General features: G+C 45.3%; 1 protein-coding gene across 1 annotated transcript in view; it reads left to right on the top strand.

Annotated features, from left to right (window-relative positions):
• The window catches only part of LOC120927844 (multidrug resistance-associated protein 1-like), a 124,105-nt gene that overhangs the window by 55,619 nt on the left and 42,662 nt on the right, over positions 1-25,824 (top strand). The window contains exons 9-15 of the mRNA XM_040338798.1: positions 2,370-2,516; positions 10,439-10,523; positions 15,529-15,595; positions 17,299-17,425; positions 19,790-19,966; positions 21,149-21,316; positions 22,554-22,731. Coding sequence (XP_040194732.1) covers positions 2,370-2,516; positions 10,439-10,523; positions 15,529-15,595; positions 17,299-17,425; positions 19,790-19,966; positions 21,149-21,316; positions 22,554-22,731 — 949 coding nt within the window. The remainder of the gene's footprint in view (positions 1-2,369; positions 2,517-10,438; positions 10,524-15,528; positions 15,596-17,298; positions 17,426-19,789; positions 19,967-21,148; positions 21,317-22,553; positions 22,732-25,824) is intronic.

Here is a 25,824-nt window from a genome sequence, read left to right on the forward strand (position 1 = left end):
TCTGTCGGATGATAGAGTTGGCTATAGCCGCAGCCATGGTTGGTGTGGGGAAGGCTGCAGGTGTGCTGAGTCCTCCCTATACTCTTCTCCAGGATGATGGAGGGGAGAGGGAATGGGATCATGACTTTCCCATCACTCCCAGTCCTGGAAGATCCCAACAGGTCACCACAGGCTGGAAGACATCCTGGAAGATCCAGGAGAGAGGGGTTGATCACAGGGCATTCTTCATTGTAGGCAGAGGAGAGCCCATGACGTTGGAGGGGTGGTAGGAAGCAGGCAGTGGGGTACAGGTGGGGGGGGGGTAGGAAGCTGACGCCGGCCCTGCTGCGACTCACATTCTGCGAGCTGTGATGGCCGCACGGCGCGCCTGTTGCCCATGGCGCCCTGTGCGGCCGCACAGCTTGCACACCCCAAAGGCCGGCCCTGAGTAGGCACCTCAGTTAGGAAATAGGTGATTTGGGTCAGCTTGGCCCAAACAACTACTAAAAGTGTTATTAAACCCACAACAGTAAAATCAGTCTGTATGTGCAGCATAGCATGCTTGTTATACTCACTGTGGAACCTAAATGTTTAATCCTCTACATTGTGTAAAATGGCTGTTTTATCCTGTATGCGCAGATCCTCCCCTCCTGCACTGTCTATCTGGGGAAGGCCAGCTAACACAGGCAGAGTAGCCAACCTGCACATGCTCAGTTGTGTCTTTTATGCTGGAGAGAATAATTACTCTCAGCGCTAGCCAGGTCACATGATAATGAGCTAGCCAGGTCACATGATAATGACATCACACATGTGGGCGTGTATACCAGCTTAAGTGTAAATCTCCTCCTACCTGAACTCTCAGTATTGGAGAAACAGCCAAAAAGGTATATAGTAGCAATATTTTAATGTAAAAGAAGATTTATAAGCTGTGGGCACTTCTATGTGAAACTAAACCTGGAATTCTCCCCTGCCCCCGTATGTCCCAGTCCCACCAGAACTAAACACAAAACACTATTAGGTAGATTCACAAAGAGTTAGGCCGGCTTATCTACAGATAAGCCGACCTAACTCTGAATCTAAGCCGACTTATGTTTAAGTGTATTCTCAAACAGAGATACACTTAAACATATCTAAGATAGAACGGCTTGCGCCGTCCTATCTTAGATTGCAATGTTTTGGTTGACCGCTAGGTGGCGCTTCCATTGCGGCCGGCCTAGATTATGTAAATGAGCTTGAACGCCGATTCCCGAACAAACATGAGCCCGCCGCAGTCGATTAACATTGTTTCCGTATGCGATAGGCCGCCTAAAGTTATTCCACCTATGAGGTGGAATAACAATGTTAAGTATGGCCGCCATTCCCGCCGCAAGGTTTGAATTTTTTACGTCGTTTGCGCAAGTCGTCCGCGAATCGGGATTTACGCCGTTTACGTACGCGTCAAAATCAATAGGCCCGTACGGCCTACTTAGCCGCAATGCGCACTGGGAAATGTAGTTGCCCGGCACATGCGCAGTGACAAAAAACGTCAAAAAACGTGAGGTCAAGCCTCATTTACATACAACACGCCCCCCTCCAAGTCATTTGAATTAGGCGCGCTTACGCCCGCTCGTTTTAGACTACGCCGCCGAAAATTAGCAGGTAATAATTTACGGCGGTGTAGCCTAAAAAGACTAGGCTAGGCCGTCCTAATTTTAGGCCAAGGTACGTGAATCTACCTATTTTTTCCTGAAAGAGTTGAATATACAAAGAAATTCCCCTCTTCTGCAATTCTACAAATATCACATTATGTTTTAATGTATTTTACAGTCTGACTTTATTTGGATACCGTATTTATCTTGCTATAACGCGCCCCGGCGTATAGCGCGCACCCCCGAACTTGAAGGAAAATTCATGAAAAAAAAAAAAAATACTTAGTTTGGATGCCCCTCGTCGGTGTCTTGCCCGTCGTCCATCGCGTCCTGCCCATCGTCCATCGCGTCCATCGGCGGCCTCGTCCGGTCCGGCGTCCTTCTGCGGCCATCGTGGTGTCCTCCCCGCTTCCCGCGCTGTGTTTGAACCACTGCGCCGACATATACCGAGCGCAGTACACTCGGGTATAGTCGGGCAGGCTCGGCTCCTCTCGCGTAAAGGACGCACAGAACGTGACCGCGAGAGGAGCCGAGCCTGCCTGACTATACCCGAGTGTACTGCGCTCGGTATATGCCGGCGCAGTGGTTCAAACACAGCGCGGGTATCGGCGTATATCGCGCACCCACGATTTTGCCCTGATTTTCAGGGCAAACAAGTGCGCGGTATACGCCGATAAATACGGTACTTTTTTTATTACTTTTTTTCCCAGGGTAATGTGCAATCTTTATAACGCGCAATGTTTGCCTTCTTTTATTGTCAAGGTCTCCATTGCTACATTTGGAGTATATTTCCTGATCAATGAAGAAAACGTTCTGACGGCATCAAAGGTTTTTACAACAATATCTCTCTTTAACATCCTGCGACTTCCATTGTTTGATCTTCCTACAGTCATCTCATCAGTAGTGCAGGTCAGTATATTCCATTCTCTCTCATTTGCCTAGTCCATGGCAGCTTTGAATCTGAACCTATCCGTTCAAAATGAAAAAAAAATGCATTCTGAGCCCCGATGTCCTGTAACATCATGTGACCACTTACTGCGTCACAGGGCGTGTTTTTCTTCTGTAGACCACACCTCCCTCATTTCTATATCACCCCCCCTTTTTTTTATTATTTAAAACGCTATTTAACCACTTCAATACAGGGCACTTTCACCCCCTTCCTGCCCAGGCCATTTTTCAGCTTTCAGCGCTGTCGCATTTTGAATGACAATTGCGTAGTCATGCTACACTGAACCTAAATTTGTTTTTAACAATTTTCTTCACACAGCCGGAGCTTTCATTTGGTGGTATTTAATCACTGATGGGTTTTTAATAAAAAAAAAAAAAGATGACCGAAAATGTAGAAAAAAACGTTTATCTTATGCCGTGTATACACGATCGGAATTTCCGACGAAAAAAGTGAGATGGACTTTTTTCATCGCAAAATCCGATTGTGTGTGGGCCCCATCAGACTTTTTTCTATCTGTGTTTAGAAATAGAACATGTTTTATTTTTTTCCGATGGAAAAAAAACTTTAGGAAATTCCTATTGTCTGTGTGCAACTCCGTCGGAGAAAAAGCCCACGCATGCTCAGAATCAAGTCGACGCATGCTCGGAAGCATCGAAATGTATTTTTCTCGGCTTGTCGTAGTGTTTTATGTCACCGCATTTTGGACGGTCGGAATTTAGTCTGACAGTGGGGTAGATTCAGAAAGAAATTACGCCTGCGTATCCATAGATACGCAGCGTAATTTCTAAGTATCGCCGGCGTATCTACTTTTTGTATTCAGAAAGCTAGATACGCCGACTGTAGCCTAAGATACGACTGGCATAAGTCTCTTATGCCGTCGTATCTTAGGGTGCAATCTGACGCTGGCCGCTAGGTGGCGCACCCGTAGTTGTCAGTGTAGAGTATGCAAATTGCATACTTACGCCGATTCACAAACGTACGCGTGGCCGGCGCTCGTTTTTTACGTCGTTTTCGCCGTAAGACTGCTCCTGCTAATAGGAGGCGCAGCCAATGGTAAGTATGGACGTCGTTCCCGCGTCGCGATTTTCAAATTTTGCGTAACTCGTTCGTGAATGGCGCTGGACGCCATTTACGTTCACGTCGAAGCCAATGACGTCCTTGCGACGTCATTTACCGCAATGCACGTCGGGAAATTTTCCCGACGGAGCATGCGCAGTACGTTCGGCGCGGGAACGCGCCTAATTGAAATGATCCACACCCCCTACGAGGCGCTTACGCCGCCCCTTTTACGATACGCCACCGCAAATTACGGAGCAAATGCTTCGTGAATGCAGCGTAGCGCCAGTAATTGACGGAGGCGTAGCGTAAAAACGATACGCTGCGCCGCCGTATCAGTGCGCGCCCCTACCTGAATCTGGGCCCGTGTGTATGCAAGACTGATGGAAGTCGACTTCATCGGAATTTCCGATCATGTGTACGCGGCTTTTGTTTCTGTCAGTAACTTTTGTAAATAAGTAATTTTTCTCCTTCACTGATGTGCGCTGATAAGGCGGCACATATGGGCACTGATATGTGGCACTGATGGGGAACACTGATGGACACTGATGGGAATTGATGGGCAGCACTGATTGGCACTAAAAGGCAGCACTGACTGGCACCAGTAGAGGGCACTGATTTGTGTCACTGATTGGTGGCACTAATGGGCACTGACTGGTGGCCCTTCTAGGGCTTTATTGTAATCAGGGCACTGATGATTTGCTGTTCAAACCTGAATCCCAGAGACACAAGGATATACTGATGTCCAGAAAAATGAACTACATCCAACCCATGTGACTTTTCATTGAAGTGCTCAAACACTGATGCAGCATATACTAATGATCATATAGGCAAGAAAATCTGTGTATTCATGTCCAATGATTGTAAAATTCAGCCTCTGCAGTTTCTGTAGGTAAAAGGATTTGTGCAACAAACAAATATGAGCAGACACAGCATTGGCAGCATACATTTTTACATATGGGGTACACCTTAAAGTGGAGGTCCACCCTAAAAAAAAAAGAAATTGCCAAAAAGGCTCCAAAAAATGTATACTTCCCTGAAATGGCTGTTGATAGGCAGATGGTCCTAATCTGCCACTTCCTATACTGCATTGATCTTCTGTCTTCTCTTCCTCTTGTTGCCTCCTGGGAAATGTGTGCTGTCTTCTGGGACCTGTGTGTGTCCTAGAAGACAGTCGCCCATTCACAAAGCGCCGCACGACTCGCGCATGCGCAGTAGGAAACGGGCAGTGAAGCTGCAAGGCTCCACTGCCTGTTTCCCTTTCTTTGAATGGCGGCGCCGGGACCCAAATCCGAAGGACGGATCGGCCTCGGGCGGCTGACATCGCGGGCACCCTCGACAGGTAAGTGTGCTTATTAAAAGTCAGCAGCTACTGTGTTTGTAGCTCCTGACTTTAAAAAAAAACATTTCCGCTGGACCTCTGCTTTAAAGTGATATGAAATCTCCAGTTTTTTAAAGAACGTTCAGAAGCTGATCTTACAGTATCAAACCCAAAATAAAAGTGTAATAGAGACGCTTGCCAATCATTAGATGTGGTGGCTGCATTTGTTTTATTTTTTAGGCCTTTTCCCCCTCTCTTTTCACCTGGTGATCTGTCCAGTAACACACCTGTATTAAAGTGCCTCCACTCTGGATGAAGGAGAACAGGGGCAACTTTTGGATAGCAGACTTGTCAGTCTGGGGGGGGGGAGTGTTAGATGTACAAGCAGATTTAGATACACTAACAAATTGAAGCCAAGCTCCAGCTCACATTGTAGTTATACAAGCAGGTACAGCAATAATTATTTTTTTCTTTTGGGATAAAGGCTTTACATGAATAAATAAAAGCTGATCATTATAAGCACCCCTGTCAGTGTTAAATGGTTTGTCTAAACATTCTAACTGCTACATCTGCAGGAGAGCTTGTTCTATTGAAAAAAACAACAGACTTACTGGCTAGGTGAAAACAAAAGAAAAGAAAGTCCAAAAAATAAATCTAACGCAGGCATCATATTTAAAGTGGTTGTAAGCCGCACTTTAGCAACGGCGATCGTGCTGTTCCTAAAGGAGGCCGTGCCGTGACTGGCTGCTCCCGCACGCATGCGCTATCGCGGCTCCGGACAATCACAGCGCCGGAGCTGCTGAGGACAGGAAAGGCGGTAGATCTGGATGGAGGGCAGGAGCTGCAAGTGGATGACTGGTTGCTAGGACACTGGGCAGTCCTAGCAACCAATCACTAGCCTGTTAACAAGAAAATTAGAACAGCTACCGCCCTCCATCCAGACATGCCCTGTGTATGCAAGTGATGCACCGCTCCAGGTAGCACTTCCAAACTATCACCTCCCCCGCCAAGTAGGGTGCCGACTCGGTATGCAAGATACATGTGAGCAAAAAAATGTCCGGATGGTCGCACTCCAAATAAATACCTTTATTGAAAACACAGTCCATACAAACATTGGTTAAAAATCAACTGACGCGTTTCACACCACTATCACCAGTGTTTAATCATAGACAATTAATAGTGGTGTAAAACTCGTCAGCTGAAAGGGAAGGCTGGGCTGCTATAAAGGGGGGCTCAGGACACCGCTATAAAGGGGGGCTATGGACATTGTTATAAAGGGGGCAGTAGGAGACTGCTATAAAGGGGGGAGGAGGACACTGCTATAACGGATGGCTCAGGACACTGCTATAAAGGGGGGCTCAGGACACTGCTATAAAGGGGGGCTCAGGACACTGCTATAAAGGGGGGCTATAGACATTGTTATAAAGGGGGGCAGGAGGACACTGCTATAAAGGGGGGCTCGGGTCACTGCTATAAAGTGGGGAGGAGGACACTGCTATAAAGGGTGGCTCGGGTCACTGCTATAAAGGGGGGCTCAAGACACTGCTATAAAGGGTGGCTCAGGACACTGCTATAAAGGGGGGCTCAAGACACTGCTATAAAGGGGGGCTCGGGTCACTGCTATAAAGGGTGGCTCAGGACACTGCTATAAAGGGTGGCTCGGGTGACTGCTATAAAGGGTGGCTCAGGACACTGCTATAAAGGGTGGCTCAGGACACTGCTATAAAGGGTGGCTCGGGTGACTGCTATAAAGGGTGGCTCGGGTCACTGCTATAAAGGGTGGCTCGGGTGACTGCTATAAAGGGTGGCTCGGGTCACTGCTATAAAGGGGGGCTCGGGTCACTGCTATAAAGGGTGGCTCAGGACACTGCTATAAAGGGTGGCTCGGGACACTGCTATAAAGGGTGGCTCGGGACACTGCTATAAAAGGTGGCTCAGGACACTGCTATAAAGGGTGGTTTAGGACACTGCTATAAAGGGTGGCTCGGGACACTGCTATAAAGGGTGGCTCGGGACACTGCTATAAAGGGTGGCTCGGGACACTGCTATAAAGGGTGGCTCAGGACACTGCTATAAAGGGTGGCTCGGGACACTGCTATAAAGGGTGGCTCGGGACACTGCTATAAAGGGTGGCTCAGGACACTGCTATAAAGGGTGGTTTAGGACACTGCTATAAAGGGTGGTTTAGGACACTGCTATAAAGGGTGGCTCAGGACACTGCTATAAAGGGTGGCTCGGGACACTGCTATAAAGGGTGGCTTGGGTCACTGCTATAAAGGGGGGCTCAGGACACTGCTATAAAGGGTGGTTTAGGACACTGCTATAAAGGGTGGCTTGGGTCACTGCTATAAAGGGTGGCTCGGGTCACTGCTATAAAGAGTGGCCCGGGTCTCTGCTATAAAGGGGGGCTCACGACACTGCTATAAAGGGTGGCTCGGGTCACTGCTATAAAGGGGGGCTTGGGTCACTGCTATAAAGTGGAGAGGAGGACACTGCTATAAAGGGGGGCTCGGGTCACTGCTATAAAGGGTGGCTCAGGACACTGCTATAAAGGGTGGCTCGGGTGACTGCTATAAAGGGTGGCTCAGGACACTGCTATAAAGGGTGGCTCAGGACACTGCTATAAAGGGTGGCTCGGGTGACTGCTATAAAGGGTGGCTCGGGTCACTGCTATAAAGGGGGGCTCGGGTCACTGCTATAAAGGGTGGCTCAGGACACTGCTATAAAGGGTGGCTCGGGACACTGCTATAAAGGGTGGCTCAGGACACTGCTATAAAGGGTGGCTCGGGACACTGCTATAAAGGGTGGCTCAGGGCACTGCTATAAAGGGTGGCTCAGGACACTGCTATAAAGGGTGGCTTGGGTCACTGCTATAAAGGGGGGCTCAGGACACTGCTATAAAGGGTGGTTTAGGACACTGCTATAAAGGGTGGCTTGGGTCACTGCTATAAAGGGTGGCTCGGGTCACTGCTATAAAGAGTGGCCCGGGTCTCTGCTATAAAGGGGGGCTCACGACACTGCTATAAAGGGTGGCTCGGGTCACTGCTATAAAGGGGGGCTTGGGTCACTGCTATAAAGTGGAGAGGAGGACACTGCTATAAAGGGTGGCTCGGGTCTCTGCTATAAAGGGTGGCTCGGGTCACTGCTATAAAGGGGGCCCTGGACACTGCTATAAAGTGGGGAGCTCAGGACATTGCTATAAAGGGGGGGGCACTGCTATAAAGGGGGCTCAATGAATTGTTAGAGGGGCTCAAGACACTGCTGTAAAGGGGGTCTAAACAGGGTAGATTACATTGACGTGAAAGAGGAACTGTGACACTAACGCGTAAGAGGACCGTGACGAGGAGGGGCCTTAAAGTGGACCGGGAAACTATGACATAAACGGGGAGTAACTGTGATGTGAAGGGGAGGACTGAGGACACTGATGTAAGAAGGGGACTGTGATATAAAAGTGGGGGCTGCGATTTAAAGGATCTGAGTCATGGGACAAATATGCGATTCGGACCTCTGCTCCAAGACAATTTTACTGACCGGACCTCTGTATTTTAATTCAATACCCCTACTCTAGGGCATATTCAGTGACATTCCATCATAAGCTCTGACTCTGCGTTGTCACTCAAATTGCAAATTGAGTGTAAGGTAGATCCACAGGTGTACAATGCCCCCCCCCCCCCCCCCCCAGAAAACGTTATGCAAAGTAGTTGTGGCTTCAGAGCCCAGTGCTGACCCTTTTTCTTAGATTTAGAGTTTCTTCAGAAACTAAGACCTGGAAATATTTGTGGTAAAAATGACTGAAAGCAACAAAATTTTGATATAATGCTGTCCATATTCACAGCAATTTCTAGACCAGTTGGACCACTTTCCTCCAAACTATGATTGCAAGGAAAGAGCAAACCGTTTAAAGCAATCCACCTCCAACAGCGTCAATCATTTCACAATTTTAGTATAAACTCTTGGGGGATCTTATTAGTTCAATAGGTTGCTTTGTGCAATCAAAAGAAATTGCTGGAAGATTGCCTATGTGTATACTGTATCTAGCGTTAGACATGTGGAGTACGTTTTCTTAAAGGGAACCACAAAGATCACTACAAACTTTTTGTGTACATCTGGTTAGGACCAGGGACGGACTGACAACTCATGGGGCCCCCGGGCAATAGGAGATTATGGGGCCCCCGGGCAATAGGAGATTATGGGGCCCCCGGGCAATAGGAGATTATGGGGCCCCCGGGCAATAGGAGATTATAGGGCCCCCAGGCAATAGATTATGGGGCCACACAGTATACACATACAGTATACAAACACAGTACACACACACACAGACACACACAGTATACACACACAGGCCCGGATTCACGTAGAAGCGCGCATCTTTGTGCGGGCGTAATGTATCCTATTTACGTTACGCCTCCGCAACTTTGACAGGCAAGTGCAGTATTCTCAAACCAAAGTTGCGGCGGCGTAGCGTAAATAGGCCGGCGTAAGCCCGCCTAATTCAAATGTGTGAGATGTGGGCGTGTGTTATGTTAATTTAATGTGACCCCACGTAAATGACGCTTTTTCCGAACGGCGCATGCGCCGTCCGTGAAAGTATCCCAGTGCGCATGCTTCAAATTAACCCGCAAGAAGCCAATGCTTTCGACGTGAACGTAAATGACGCCCAGCCCTATTTGCGAACGACTTACGCAAACGACGTAAAACGTGAAAAATTTTACGCTGTTCCGACGTCCATACATAACATTGGTACGCCTCATCTACGCCTCATATAGCAGGGGTAACTTTACGCCGGGAAAAGCCTAACGTAAACGGCGTATCTTCAATGCAACGGCCGGGCGTACGTTCGTGAATTGGCGTATCTAGCTGATTTACATATTTCTAGGCGTAAATCAGCGTACACGCCCCTAGCGGCCAGCGTAAATATGCAGTTAAGATACGACGGCGTAGGAGACTTACGCTGGTCGTATCTTATACAAATTCTGGCGTATCTGATTCTTTGAATCAGGCGCCAAGATACGACGGCTCAGACTCAGAGATACGACGGCGTATCTGGAGATACGACGGCGTATCTGGAGATACGCCGTCGTATCTCCTACGAGAATCTGGGCCACAGTATACATACACACAGAATGCACATACACACACTGAAAAGGTACTGGAGAGGCGGGGGCGCTATAATCTTGGGATTTTAAAAAAAAACACAGATTTGTACATACTGTCCCTGGCAACCCTGATGGGGGCCCCCTAGTGGCATGGGGCCCTCGGGCAGTGCCCGAGTGCTCGAATGGTCAGTCCGCCCCTGGTTAGGACTGATTTACAGAAATTGGAGGAAAGGGCAACCAATGAGATTTAAGTTAATATTTTTGTGAATCACGAAATAGAAAATAGAAGTAAACAGCTGACTGGTTGCTATTAGCTGTAATTGTTATGAATCGGCCTTTTGTATGGTGTGATCTGTATGTACCACATTTCTAGCAGTCTCATGAATAAATCACTGCTTATATTTTCTAGACTAAAGTTTCTCTGGTACGATTGGAAAATTTTCTTTGTAGTGAAGAACTCGTCCCAGAAAACATTGAAACCGATTATAAAGGAAGTAAGTAAATGTTAAAAGGAAGTATTTTGAAGAAGAGGCTTTAATCTTTTTTATATTGTTAATATTTCAATTTGAAGCATTTCCCGCTGTCAGAATACACTGATCAGCGCTGCTGACTATAGCCAGCATCACTGATCAAAAGCACATTTTCCAACAGGCTGATTGTACACAAGGAAAAATGTGTAAATAGTGTGCCGCACTAACAAATTGGAATGTGCAAAATACAGTGCTGTACAATGTCCTAATACACCGCATAAACATAAATAAATAAAAATATATAAAAACTATCATATAAAGTCCATATATTGGTGAAAGGGAAAAGTTTATGTAGCAGTGAAAATTTGTTTCCAAAAATACACCGTTACTTTTTTAAGTGGACACCCAGTGCTCTATACATCAAAGCATATATACTGTATGGGCCAGATTCACAGAGTTCGGCGTATCTCTGTGCGGGCGTAGCGCATCTCATATGCGCTACGCCGACGTAACATAGAGAGGCAAGTACAGTATTCACGAAGCACTTGCTCCCTAAGTTACGGCGGCGTAGCGTAAATGGGTCGGCGTAAGCCCGCCTAATTCAAATTAGGCAGGTAGTGGGCGTGTTGTATTGAAATGAATCGTGACCCCATGTAAATGAATGCCGAACGAACGGCGCATGCGCGCGCATGCTCAGAATCACGTCGAATTTACTCCCTAAGATACAACGGTTCAATGGCAACGACGTGAACGTAACCTACGCCCAGCCCCATTCACGTACGACTTACGTAAACAACGTAAAATCCGACGGCTGTTCCATCGTCCATACCTTAGCATTGGCTGCACCTCATATAGCAGGAGTAACTTTACGCCGGACGTACGCCTTACGTAAACGGCGTAGCTTACTGCGACGGGCGTACGTACGTACGTACGTTCGTGAATTGGCGTATCTTGCTCATTTACATATTTGACGCGTAAATCGACGGAAGCGCCCCTAGCGGCCAGCGTAAATATGCACCCAAGATACGAGGGCGTAGGAGACTTACGTCGGGCGTATCTTGGCAAAATTCAGGCGTATCTGGTTCCCTGAATACGGCGTATAGATACGACGGCGCATCACAGAACTTACGCGGCGTATCAACAGAAACATCTGGGTAAGCTGACTGTGAATCTGGCCCTATGTGCTAAGCCTCATACACACGCTCGGTTTACTCTGCAAAAACCAGCAAGAAAAATGCTGGCAGAGCTTTCTTGCCGAGTATACCGAGCGTGTGTACGAGGCTTTCCGGTTTCTCGACAAGAAAACTGCCCAGAATCTAGATGAGAAAAACAGAGAACATGTTCTCTATTTTCTCGTTGTGAGATTCTCGGCAGTTTTCCTGCCGAGAAACCCGAGAGTGTGTATACTTACCTGGTCGCTGTGGAAACCCGCGCATGCTCGAAATGACTTTGACACATGCGTGGTAGCTTCCTAGGCATAGGTAGGGTGCAGCCAGATGGCGGCAATGGCATAAAATGTGACCAGCGCATGCTCATCGTACGCGATGATGTCACCGCGTTCTTGCCTTTCAAGAGAACCGTGGGTTCTTTTGAAAGGAGAGTCTGTGCACTCGGACGGCAAGAGATTCTTGCCAAGAATCTCGTCAGGAAAAACAATGTTTTTTTCCTGACGAGATTCTGGCCCGTGTGTACAAGGCTTGACTCTCAATCTCTTGAGGAGTTAAACCACGCTCAATATAACTATTGGTCCAAAACCAGTATGCTCAAATATACAGCCCACATTCATCAGGAAATCATGTGGCAACCGGTTATCACTCAGCGAAAGAAAAAAAAAGAAGTGGTAAGCTTGCATAGTGTAAAGTCCTTGTGGTAAATTTATTTAAACGTGGTTAAAAACACTTACAAGACACCAAGGAGAATCATGCCAACATAAACCGCAATCCCCATAATTCCTGTGGCAACCATGCATGCTGGTGACCTCACGATTTCCAGCTCCGCCCTAAGTACGTTTCGTCACATATCGCATCACCACCACCACATGTACAGCCAGCCTGCCCATACATGGATTGGAATTCGGCTGGTTCTTGCATTTCCATCCAAGTTTGGCTGACTTAAGACATGGGGTGAGAGTGGGTGAGATTTACTAAAACTGGAACGTGCACAATTTTTGGTGCAACTCTACACAGAAACCAGTCTGCTTCTAGGTTTTATTGTCGAAGCTTAACTGAACTGAAGTTAGAAGCTCATTGGCTACCATGCACAGCTGCACCAGATTGTGAGTTCTCCAGTTTTAGTAAATCTCCCCCAGTATGTTGATTCATTTTGCCGTATTCCCTTTACCTGAGCCAACCATCTCTCCCCCTTTACAGATGCACTCTTACACTTATCCAAGGCCCGCGGGCCTTTTAACTTCTCCTTTTTGCCACTCTCCTGTGACCTAATTTACCCCGCCCTTTCCATTCACAGATGCCTACTTATACTGATCAGACACCTGTAACCTCTGGTGTTTATTTACATGCAGTGGCACAAGTTGCGCTGTCCTGATCATGCCTAAACATTACAGGTGCAGCCAAGACAGTGAAACTTCAGGTGTCTGATCAGGATAAGTAGGCATCTGTGGATGGAGAGGGTGGCTTAGATTGGGTCAGAGGAGGGTGGAAAAAAAGATAAATTCACTTTGTTTAACCCCTTCCTTACCGGGCCATAGTAATATGACACCGGCAGGAACCCTCTCTTCCTCCGGGTGGACGTCATATGCCAGAGCTGACAATTCATTAGAGCCGCAAAGCCGACAGTTCTATGTACGGGAAACATGCGCTTTTTCACATGCTGACTTTACACCCCCCCTAGGTACGAAATTTAAAGTAATATTACACTTTTATTGTTTCACTTTTAGCATTATTAAATTCACTGCTCCTGAAAAAACGGCCGTTTTTAAAACTTTTTTTTGCATTGATACATGTCCCCTGGGGCAGGACCCGGGTCCCCAAACACTTTTTAGGACAATAAATTGCATATTAGCCTTTAAAATTAACACTTTAGATTTCTCCCATAGACTTTAACAGGGTGTTCCGCGGCTTTTCGAATTTGTCGCGAACACCCCTAATTGTTCGTTGTTCGCCCCTTTGTCACGAACACCCCTAAATGATCACTGAGATTGGCCTTCCATGTGGTCACATGGTCAAGATATGGTGTCGCTGACAGCTTTCCTACTGTGCTGGAAATGTGTAGTGAGTGCACTTTCAGCATGGGAAGCTCAGCCCCCATGGACCCATACTGTATGTGCAAGCTTGTGGGCAAAAGGCACACCATCTCTGTCGCCACATATAAGTTCCGTGGCCAACAAGAGGTTAAAGGGTACCTAAAGCCAAAACATTTTTGCAGCTTTGGATAATATCTTCTATGCATATAAAAGCTCTTAGCTTGAAGTAAATAGCGGTATCAATCTTTTTTTGTTTCTCTATATAGTTTTTAATGATATATGCATTTGACGGGAGCAATATTTGTTCAATACATATGCAGATACTGCCTCCTGCTACACAGTGATTTTTCTCTACTAATCATTCATACAATGGAAATCTATGAGTCACCCAACCAATCCAACTGAGCACAATGCAATGCCTGTGATAACTTATCTCAATAGTTATGAAGCACGGAGACACTCTACTGCCTCTTGTGGCCGATTTACAAACATCTGAATTTGAAAAGATATTAATAAATATGGAGAAGCAAACATGTAAAATAGAAACCCATAAATGTATTAATATATTTGACAATTTTTTCTCATACTGACCTAAGTTCTGATATATTGTCAAATGTCTGCTACATTATCTTTCAATAAAAACTTTTGATTGTAAAATATATATATATATATATATATAACATTTCCTCTTTATTGTAGTTATGTATCTATTAAAAATGTTCATGTATTTTAAATACAACTAAAGGAAGGAGAGGGAGAGCCATTACTAATGCCGCGTACACACGGTCGTTTTCTGCGATGTAAAAAAACGACGTTTTTAAAAACGTCAATTTAATTGACCGTGTGTGGGAGAAAACAACGTTTTATGTCTTCTGAAAAACGACCAAAAAAAATTGAAGCATGCTTCAATTTTATGTGTCGTTTTTCAAAACGTCGTTTTTGACTTCACAGAAATTGACCGTGTGTGGCAAAAAACGACGTTTCAAACGACGTTTTTACACCCGTGCATGCCCAGAAGCTAGTTATGAAGCGAGCTTCAATGGAAAAACGTGGTGAACGTAACCTCGCTTTGCTAGAGCACTGTGAAAAAACGATGGTGTGTAGGCAACATCGTTTTTGAAAAGTGTCGTTTTAAAAACGTCGTTTTTTACTTCACAGAAAACGTCGTTTTTTTACATCGCAGAAAACGACCGTGTGTACGCGGCATTAGATCCATTCAGCTGCTGACTGGGAACATACTGACAAGAGGAAGGAGAAGAGTGAGCATAAGGTTGATCTCTTTTGTGCACTGCTGCTTGTTTATTGTCCAATCAGCAGTGTGGGAGTGTGTTCATGACCAATCTGGAGCTCGATGACACTTGGTCGGGTTGATTGTCAAGGGATCCATGTTCCAAATAAATTGTAAACTCTTGCCAGATAACACAGTTTGCACATATGTTTTGTCAACAATTTATTTACCTGCTTTAATTGGAGCCAGGCTCTAATGTAGGGGTGGAAACAAAGAAGAATGACGGCACAGCCGGAAGTAAAATCAAAAGAATTTATTGAAAGTCCATAAAATCAAGCAAACATGACAAACACGTTTCACACAGACGTGCTTACTCATCACATCAAATGCAGGGGTGTCCAACCTTTTGACCTTCCTGGGCCACATTGGAAGAAGAGGAATGGTCTTGGGCCACACATAAAATACACCAATAATATGGATGTGATATGATTTGGTGATTTTGGCATGTGCCCTAATGATGTATGCGAAGTGAGAGTTTTGTCTGTGTTCTTTTTTGTCTCTTTAATAAAGTATGTTGTTTCCATCTTTGATAATTACAGATCATGCGGTTGGATTTAGTGCTGCTTCCTTCCAGTGGGAAACAAATGGTCCCCCCATCTTGAAAGAGTAAGAAAATTGTCATGTATTGTCACAGAAGGAATATTATTTTTTTACCTAAAAAGTGGATAAAATATACAGCGTAATTGTTACTCAAGCCCTTTTATCAATTAATGTAATTAAAAATGACCTTTGCATTTTAGTCGAGTGCCAGGCACGATTTTCTAAAACTGACACCACTTGCAGTTTATGGCAGATATCCACATATATGCAGTGTATGCCTTGCTGTATTGTACTGGGGCACGCTCCATGTGGGAGGGATCTTTGTGGGCAGAAGTCCCCCCAGTACAACGGTGACTGGCAGAGAGCTTGGCTTATCAGTTATACAGCAGTTGTGTGGACTACGACAGGCCATACATGATTCGTTTTGGTTGAACGAAAAAAAAATGAGTCGATTCCCCCATCTACACATTTGAGTTGGATGGGGGAATCCCTCCCGCAGCGGCAGAACTATTGTGTGCTGACAGCGAGGATAACACTCATCAACATTGCTGGCTACAGCCGGTGGCACTGATTGAGCAGAACATTTTTAACCAGCTGGTGTGTACAGAAGTCAAACGAGAGACTTTTGTACAACCAGCATGCTCTTAGATGATTCGAAATTTTAGTCTGTTGAACCAGCCAAATTTCGATACACCAATGGCTGTCTTAAAAAAGTGATTGTAAGCCCTCACATATATAATAGTGAACTGTGCTCAGGTTCCTATATTTAGAACCATAATGGTAAACCATTTCCACTAAATTGTACCAAGCCACGGGTACAACAGCATATACAGCACAATTGTCAAGTCTCTGATGTGAGGCCGAGTGGCAGAGAGGGCGCCCCTTGCGGCTGAGTGCAGCGCTCCCCTGGGAGTGATACAGGGAATACAGTGCCCAAAGGTGCACGGGTTGCCAGTAGTGCTGCAACAGGCTGATAAGCAGAATGTGGCTGGGGTGCGTTGGGTAGAGATGTCAGTAGCCGTGCAAGAAGAAGTCCTGAGTAGGCGTTTGCAGGATTAACCAGGAGCAGGGTTCGCAGCCAGGCCAGAGGTCACATACCGGGAGACAGTCCAAGAGAAAACAGGAGCAAGCTGGGTCATAAACAGTGGGCAGTGGATTGAAGAATAGTCAGCCAAGCCAAGGTCAGAGCGAGGAGATAATCGGGATCACAGGTTAAGCCAGAAGCAGAGGTCAAGCCAGGGGTTTCAAGGTAAACAGACACAGGAACACAGGAAGCTGACGACAATCCAGCAATTTACGTCAGACGGTGGCAGCCTTTTATAGGCCAGCAGGGGGATCCACCTGTCACATGATGTGCCTATGGCAGACATTTTTTCTACTGGCAAGTTTGCCAGTACTTCCACAGCCATTTCCCTGACAGGGATCCATCTGTCACATGATGTGCCTATGGCGGACATTTCCTCTACTGGCAAGTTTGCCAGTACTTCCGCGGCCATTTCCCTGACAACAATGTTGAACCACCGGTATGTGCCTAATCCAGAGTGCGATGGCATATGTAATACTGAGTCAAAATGCTGGGTCCTATGTTGAAAAGCACAGTTTTATTTAACCATTTCCTCTAAATTGTGCCAAGTCCAGGATACAACGGCATACACCAAACCTAATAACTCATAATAGTGAACTGTGCCAAGTCCTGGTTATAACAGCATTTACAGGACTGAGTCCTAATGGAGATGCTAATACATTGTACCATTTATTTGTTTATCTAGTCTCCACATAAAAATTCCAGAAGGCTCGTTGGTTGCTGTTGTTGGCCAAGTTGGATCTGGAAAGTCATCCCTGCTCTCGGCAATTCTAGGGGAGATGAACAAATTGGAGGGGACTATTCAAAGAAAAGTAAGACCATGAATATATAACTTCTGTGATATGCAATGTTAGATGGTGAGGCGGGGAGGTGGATTAATGCACTCCACCCCGTTTAATTAGAAAACACTGCATTGCAAAGCATTTTATGAATGGTGCCCCTGCCAATGCATCAGGCTGCTCAGCACATGACATGGAAGCAAGTGGAGATCACTGGAGTAGTGGTGTCTACTTCAGTGATTTCCAGCTTTCCGGGGTATCGTCCATGTTATCATAGGCGTGCGCACAGGGTGTGCCAGGTGTGCCCAGGCACACCCTAATCACCCTTTACAGCACAGATTCCCCTTACTTCCCTGGCTCCCTCCGTCCCCCTGCAGTGCTACCAGCTTCCCTCCTCTCCCTCCAGCTGTTGCCGTAAGGATGTTTTAGGATGAGTGGAGGAAGGGGCCGGTAAATTATGTAATTGACCATCCCATTCCCTTTCTGAATTAACATCATGAGTGATCAGTAGTGTGTGTTTGAGCTTTGGGGTGCACACCCTAATGCAATAGACTGCGCACACCTATGCATGTTATAGTATCTAAATAGTTACATTGGTCCAAGCCAGGAAAATGTAAAAATATACCATGCCTGAAATATTTTTGTTAGGTGTACATCAGGGGTGTCCAACCTTTTGATCTTCCTGGGCCACAGTGGAGAGAAGAAGAGAAATTGTCTTGGGCCGCACAACAAATACACTAAAAATAAAGATTGCTGAGCAGTCAGGCAGATCACAAGTTAATGATCACTGATATAGGTAATGTACCTGTCTGAGTAATAAACTACATTTTTTTGTAATATTTTTTATTATAAAAGTAAAAAAAAGGCAACATGAAGCTAGTGTGATATTTGACACTGTTTTTGATCAACAACAATAAGGATACCTGATGAGCAGTTCCTCTTTTGACTGTCAGCGGGTAGGTGTGGCTGCCGCCCCGTTCACTATCATGATGGTTTGCATGCAGCCGCACCTATTCACCGCTCTCTACAAAGCCAGCGATTACCTGCGGTTGTGCAGAGAGACAAAATTCATCTGTGATCACTGCAGGTGATCGCTGGCTGTGCAGAGAGCTGACAAACTGTCATTAGAGTGGATGGGGCCGGCAGCCACAGCTACCCTCTGAGAACCACAGGAGAAACTGCTGCTACATATCTCACCAGTGTGAATGTAGCCTATGTCAGTAGTGTATTTAGGTTTTGTGCTGCCCTAGGCCTAAATACACTTGTGCACCCCCTAATTTAAATATGGCCCACCCCTTCCTATCAAGGCCACACCCCTTGCTTTTTAAGACCCGCCCTGAAATTTTAGAGTGGGGACACTAGTTCCGAGGGCCTGAGGGGGGGGGGGGGCAATGGATTCCCTTAATTTGCATATATTTCCTCTCACTTCCTGTTTGGCTATAGGACAGGAAGTGAAGGGAAATCTCTGCAATGGGACAGGGATGGTAGAAAATAAATTTATGGGGGCTATAAAAGTGTTGCCTATAGTTCTACTCTAAGCACACATTTCTAATAATTTTATGGAGATATAACCATGCCAATGGTGCAGCAGAAAACATATAGCACTACCTTTAAAAAAAAGAAAACATATAGCACAGTGAGGAAGATCTGTGGTCCAGGATGATAGAAAAGTCAAAAAAAGAAGCGGCGCCCCCCCCCCCCACAGTTGCAGAATGCCGGCTGCCCGCATACCAGAAGCAATGCGGCCGCTTTATTGGGGCGCTAGACTAATTTTCCTCTCAGCCCAGTCTGCCCCATAAGACTGGCGCTACACTGACAGTGTAGCGCAAGCTGGCGGGGACACTTTCCGTGCTGCCCCCCTGCAAAGTGCTGCCCTAGGCCTGGGCCTTGTCGACCTAGGCCAGGATAAAGCATTGGCCTATGTATGTGCTATGTGGAAGGGGGTAAAGGGGGATTGTGGGTGGCACGGCCCCCCAACCACTCCCCTAGATCCAGCCATGCAGCATTTACTTACCTGGGGCCCCTGAGTTCCCTGCTGCCGGTGCTAAAGCAAACATGGAAGCCCCGGCATCCCTCCAGACATGCAGTTGCCTGGCTTATCATTGCAGGCTGCCACGGCTGCTATGCTTGCACAGCATCCCTGGTGTCCCTACAGATGTGCATGGACTGGGCTGTCTGTGACGACCACCGTGGCTGCTGTGGCTTGCACGGCATCCCCAAGTGTCCCTCCAGACGGGCCAGGACCACATGCTAAGCTCTCTGGGGCTGCATGTGGGCCATGGTTTGGACACTCCTGGTCTACATATTATTCTGTATTCTCCTATGGGGAAAGTCAGACACTTGATGTACACTTAGTGGTGATGTTCCAGTTCCATATTTCTTTTTCTCCACAAACAGGGCTCTGTGGCCTATGTATCGCAGCAAGCATGGATACAGAATGCATTGTTTCAGGAGAACATTCTCTTTGGAGAAGCCTTCAATAAACCGTATTATGAGAGAGTCCTAGAAGCCTGTGCCCTCCTTCCTGATCTGGAGCTCTTACCACATGGAGACCAAACTGAAATTGGAGAGAGGGTGAGACTACTCATTACAATACAAGTGTATTACCTTAAAGTTGAATTCCAGGAATTCAGCTACTTTGTAAAAACTGCAGGCATACCATGAGTTAAGTCCAAGGAGGCACCTACTGCCTCATAGACTTGTGTCTGTTATTTACATATTAGTGCTCCAGGAGGGTGACTTCCAGAGCGCCGACACTGATCACTGTATTCTCAGTTCCTTCAAGAGCAGAGTCGCTGGTACTGCCATGCCAAACATTCCCCTCCTTCTGCCCATTCACAGAAGACTTTGTATTATGTGAACTTATTCACAAAATACAAAGGCTTCTGTAAATGGGCTGCAGAGGGGCGGGGCATGCAGAGCTGCTGTGTGTGCTTCTGTCCTCTCACAGCCCTGAGTGTATCCCCCGGGAGTGCAATAAAACTGTCACATATAAGTATTAGAGATAAGTCCCGGAGGTGACGTGCACCTAATTGGATTAAACTCATGATCTGCCTGCACTGTTTTGCAAAATTGCTGAATTCCTGGAATTCAGCTTTACATGCTATCCACATATTGTCCAAAAATATTGTGCTCAGAGACCTATATAGCAGCTAGCACATCAATATACATATATTGACTTACCTGGAATATAGTAGTAAGTACAGTACTTGCATTACTACTATATTCCAAATACTATCCATATAGGATGGCAATTAATCATTCAGTTGTAATATGATTGCTGAGAAAGCATCATTCAAAGTTCTTTCCTTAAGACCCCTTTCACACTGAGGAGTTTTTCAGGCGTTTTAGCGCTAAAAATAGCACCCAAATACAGCCTGAAAAACTCCTGCCCTGCAGTCTCAGTGTGAAAGCCGGCGTGCTTTCACACTGAGGCGATGCACTGGCGGGACCGCTCCAAAAGTCTTGCTAGCAGCATTTTTGGAGCGGTGAGAGGAGCGGTGTGTTTACCGCTCCTTCCTATTGAAAACAATGGGACGCCGCGGCTATACCTCCGCACAGGGTCTAAAATAAGGTATGCTATGAAAACGGTAGTGTTTTATTTAAACATATAATTAGCATGGTGATGAGAGGGGAAAGTATGAACCAGTAATGGCAAAAATTAGATTGAATTTCAGTTTTTAGGGAATGTATAAAGATTATGAACTCGTAGAACGTGATAACTTATCTGTACTTTTGTCTTTTGTATGTATTCAGGGTGTGAACTTAAGTGGCGGTCAGAAACAGCGAGTCAGTCTGGCGAGAGCTGTGTATAGCAATGCAGACATCTATCTGTTAGACGACCCCTTGTCTGCTGTGGATGTTCACGTTGGGAAACATCTGTTTGATAAAGTTATTGGACAGAATGGGCTGTTGAAAAATAAGGTAGGTTAGAATAATATTTGGTTTGTTACATTAAAGCGATAATGCGTTTTTTTTTTTTAAATTGGGGGCCCTCTTGCAGGTTTGTACCATAATGTGCTAGTATGCACCCACCACATGCTAGCACATTATGTCAGACTTGCCTGTTAAACAGAGTCCTCCAGCACTGAGCTGTCATTGCTTCCAGTGCTTCCATCTTCACCCCGCTGGGGGGGGGGCCCGAGTCCGGCATTCTGTATCTACAGATGCAAAAGCTGAACCCGGGAGCACACCCGCAAGGTAACCCCCAGGGAGAGCTCTTCTTCCAGGGGGTTTACCGTGACAGGAGGAGCCACTAGAGCGGCCGGGGGACCCCAGAAGACGATGATCGGGGCCACACTGTACAAAACAAACTGCATAGTGGAGGTAAGTAGGATATTTTTGTTATTTAAAAAAAAAAAAAAAAACAAGGGTATACAATCACTTTAATGTTTTAAAGCATGAAATTGGTTTTCTATTAGATTGGAGTTGTAGGTCTCTTCTATATTTAGGAGTACTAGCAGTACTCTGAGCCTCTTACTGGGTGGATCCAGGACAGCTGTTTTATTCCACCGTTATTAAAGGGGTTGTAAAGGTAAAAAAAAATATCTTAAATGGCTTCCTTTACCTTAGTACAGTCCTCCTTCACTTACCTCATCCTTCCATTTTGCTTTTAAATGTCCTTATTTCTTCTGAGAAATCCTCACTTCCTGTTCTTCTGTCTGTAACTCCACACAGTAATGCAAGGCTTTTTCCCTAGTGTGGAGTGTCGTGCTCGCCCCCTCCCTTGGACTACAGGAGAGTCAGGATGCTCTCTACGTTGCAGATAGAGAAAGGAGCTGTGTGTTAGTGGGCATCCTAACTCTCCCGTAGTCCAAGGGAGGGGGCGAGCATGACACTCCACACCATGGAGAAGGTCTTGCATTACTGTGTGGAGTTACAGACAGAAGAACAGGAAGTGAGGATTTCTCAGGAGAAATAAGGACATTTAAAAGCAAAATGGAAGGATGAGGTAAGTGATGGAGGACTGCACTAAGGTAAAGGAAGATATTTAAAAAGAAAAAAAAAATAATTGTACCTTTACAACCCCTTTAAAAGGCCCCAGAGAAAGTGATCCTGACAGTCAAATGTAAATTCTATCTATACAGTATGTATAAAATGATCATTTGTTGCAGTGTTGCTTTGTATTAAATGCTAACTGGAAGCTAATGTCTTTGTGTAGACAAGGGTCCTGGTGACACACAGCCTCACCGTTCTTCCTCTAGTGGACGTCATTATTGTCATGGAAGATGGCAGGATTACTCAGGCTGGCAATTATACAGACCTGATCTCAAAACGGCAGGACTTTGCAGACCTAATCCAAACCTCTGGGGCACAGGAGAATCTAAATGAAAAACCCCGTAAGTACAGATATATATTTTTATCTGGCAAAGATCAATGTTTATTTGTGCTTTGGCAAAGAAGAATTTAGTTATGTGATATACATACACTATGTTGTCCAAAGTATTGGGACGCCTGCCTTTACACGCACATGAAATTTAATGGAATCCTAGTCTTATGCCGCGTGCACACGTTCGGAAATTCCGACAAGAAAAGTCCGATGTGAGCTTTTGGACGGAAATTCCGACCGTGTGTATGCTCCATCAGACTTTTGCTGTCGGAATTTCCGCCAACAAAAGATTGAGAGCGGGTTCTTTATTTTTCCGACGGAAAATCCGCTTGTTTATATGCAATTCCGAAGCGCAAAAAGCATGCATGCTCAGAATCAAGCAGAAGAGCCAAACTGCCTATTGAACTTCATTGATCTCGGCTCGTCATACATCTTGTACGTCACCGCGTTCTTGACGGTCGGAATTTCTGACAAGATTTGTGTGACCGTGTGTATGCAACACAAGTTTGAGCCAACATTCCGTCAGAAAAATATCCACGGTTTTCTTGTCGGAATTTCCGATCGTGTGTATGCGGCATTAGTCTGTAGGGTTCAATATTGAGTTGGCCCTCCCTTTGCAGCTATAACAGCTTCAACTCTTCTGGGAAGGCTGTCCACAAGGTTTAGGAGTGTCTATGGGAATGTTTGATCATTCCTCAAGAAGCAAATTTGTGAGGTCAGGCACTGATGTGGTTGAGAAGGCCTGGCTCTGTTCTAATTCATCCTAAAGGTTTTTTATCGGGTTGAGGTCAGGACTGTGCAGGCCAGTAAAGTTCTTCCACCCCAAACTCATTCATCCATGTCTTTATGGACCTTTCTTTGTGCACTGGTTCTCAGTCATGTTGGAGCAGGAAGCGTCTGTCCCCAAACTGTTCCCAGAAAGTTGGGAGCATGAACTTGTTAACATGGATATGGCTCAAGGGGATAAAGAAGAAAGAGTCTCAAACCAGCTATCTGTGCACATGTGTGCAGGACATGGTGTTTGCATGGGCTTTGGGGAGGATACAGTATAGAGAAGATGGCCCCTGAATAGCTCTGCCTAGATATGTATTTCATTATCAAACAAAATTGCTGCACCAACTAAAGTTTATCAAAGTAAAAAGCTTAATTATTGCATATATACAATTCTAGCTATGACTAAGCACTAGTTTCAGTGCGAAACGCGTCAGCAGCCGGGTTTTTATTCTATTTTGCTGTGACTTGTAGTGCTGTCCTTCTTTTAATAAAGGCTACAAATTGTTCAGAGTGCGGCTGTCCAGGGACAATTTTTGTTCCTGCTTTGCAAAGTGCATTGCCTGCACCTGAGTTGTCTGCAGCGGAGGATATTCGTCTGGGTTCCCACCTAGAGCGGCTATTGCCTTTTCCCATATACAATTCTTAACCCAGAAACCTGTGTATCCCTCAAATATGTTACCACAATGGCATATAGTTAACCCCAAGCAGGGGGAAAATCTGTCTAAATATTTTAATGAACACCAGCCATAAATAAAGTACTAATACAATTTTAATCAAAGTTGTAAAATATAATATATAGTCAGACTAACCCACAATACAAATGTAAATTACAAAAATAATGAAATAATATATTGATACAAATAGAAATAAAAATAGCATATACATTGCACAAAGAAGAAGAAAGCAAGCGCCTGGGGAAAAAACAGCCAACATGCTCAACCTGAATGTTTTTATGGGTTAAGAAATTTCTATATTTTTGAGTAAGAAAGTTTTGTACTTTGAAAAACTATAGTTGGTGTGGCATTTTTTTTTTTTTAATATAAAATGTCTTAAAGCAAAACTAAACCTCTGAATAAACGATTTCCCCCACCCCTCTTACGCGCTGCCATCTTAAAAACTCTGGCGTGTGCGCATATGCATGGCTGGTGTCTTCCAGATATTTACAGTACCTTTAAAAAGGAATTCATACCCCTTGAAATTTTCCACATTTTGTCATGTTACAACCAAAAACTTAACTGTATTTTATTGGAATTGTATGTGATAAACCAACCTAGGGCCTGATCCACAAAAACCGGCCGTAACTTAACTTTGGCCATTTAAGTTACACCGCCGCAAAATCTCTACCTTAGTGCCCGATCCACAAAGCACTTACCTAGAAATTTTGAGCGGTGTAACTTAAATCCGTCCGGCGCAAGGCGTTCCTAATCTAATGGGGCGAGTCCCATTTAAATTAGGCGCGCTCCCGCGCCGGACGTACTGCGCATGCTCCCGACGCGCTTTTCCCGACGTGCATTACGCAAAATTACGTTACACCGAGTTTTGTGAATCGCGCCGGGTAAAAAAAGTTGCGTCAGGAAAAAAAAGAGATGCGGCGGAAAAAAATAAATTAAAAAAATAAATTGACAGCGTCGTGGGAAAGAAGGGTCTACTTTTACATGGTGTACTAACTTTACACTTTGTAAAAGCAGCCCTAATTTTGCAACGGCAAACTAACACTTACGGAGAAAAAACAAAGCTTAAAAGCTTTGTTGAGAAATGCCCCCAGTGGCGCCTGCGGTACTGCATCCTAAGATCTGGCAGTGTAAGTCCCTTACACATGTCGGATCTTCTGCCTATCTATGTGAAACTGATTCTGTGGATCAGTTCCATAGATAGAAACAGGGATACGACGGCGTATCAGTAGATACGCCGGCGTATCCCTTTTGTGGATCAGGCCCAAAGTGGCACATAATTGTGAAGTGGAAGGAAAGTGATAAATGGTTTTCAATTTTTTTTTTACAAATAAATATCTGAAAAGTGTGGCGTACATTTGTATTCAGCCCCCTTTTCTCTGATACCCCTAACTAAAATCTACTGAAACCAATTGCCTTTAGAAGTCACCTAATTAGTAAATAGAGTCCACCTTGTGTAATTTAATCTCAGCATAAATACAGCTGTTCTGTGAAGCCCTCAGGGTTTTTTTTGAGAATTTTAGTGAACAAGCAACATCATGGAGGCCAAGGAACACACAAGGCAGGTCAGGGATAACGTTGTGGAGAAGTTTAAAGCAGGGTTAGGTTATAAAATCATATCCCAAGCTTTGAACATCTCACAGAGCACTGTTCAATCC

Source organism: Rana temporaria, chromosome 2 (assembly GCF_905171775.1).
Source record: "Rana temporaria chromosome 2, aRanTem1.1, whole genome shotgun sequence".
In the NCBI taxonomy this organism is placed as follows: domain Eukaryota; kingdom Metazoa; phylum Chordata; class Amphibia; order Anura; family Ranidae; genus Rana; species Rana temporaria.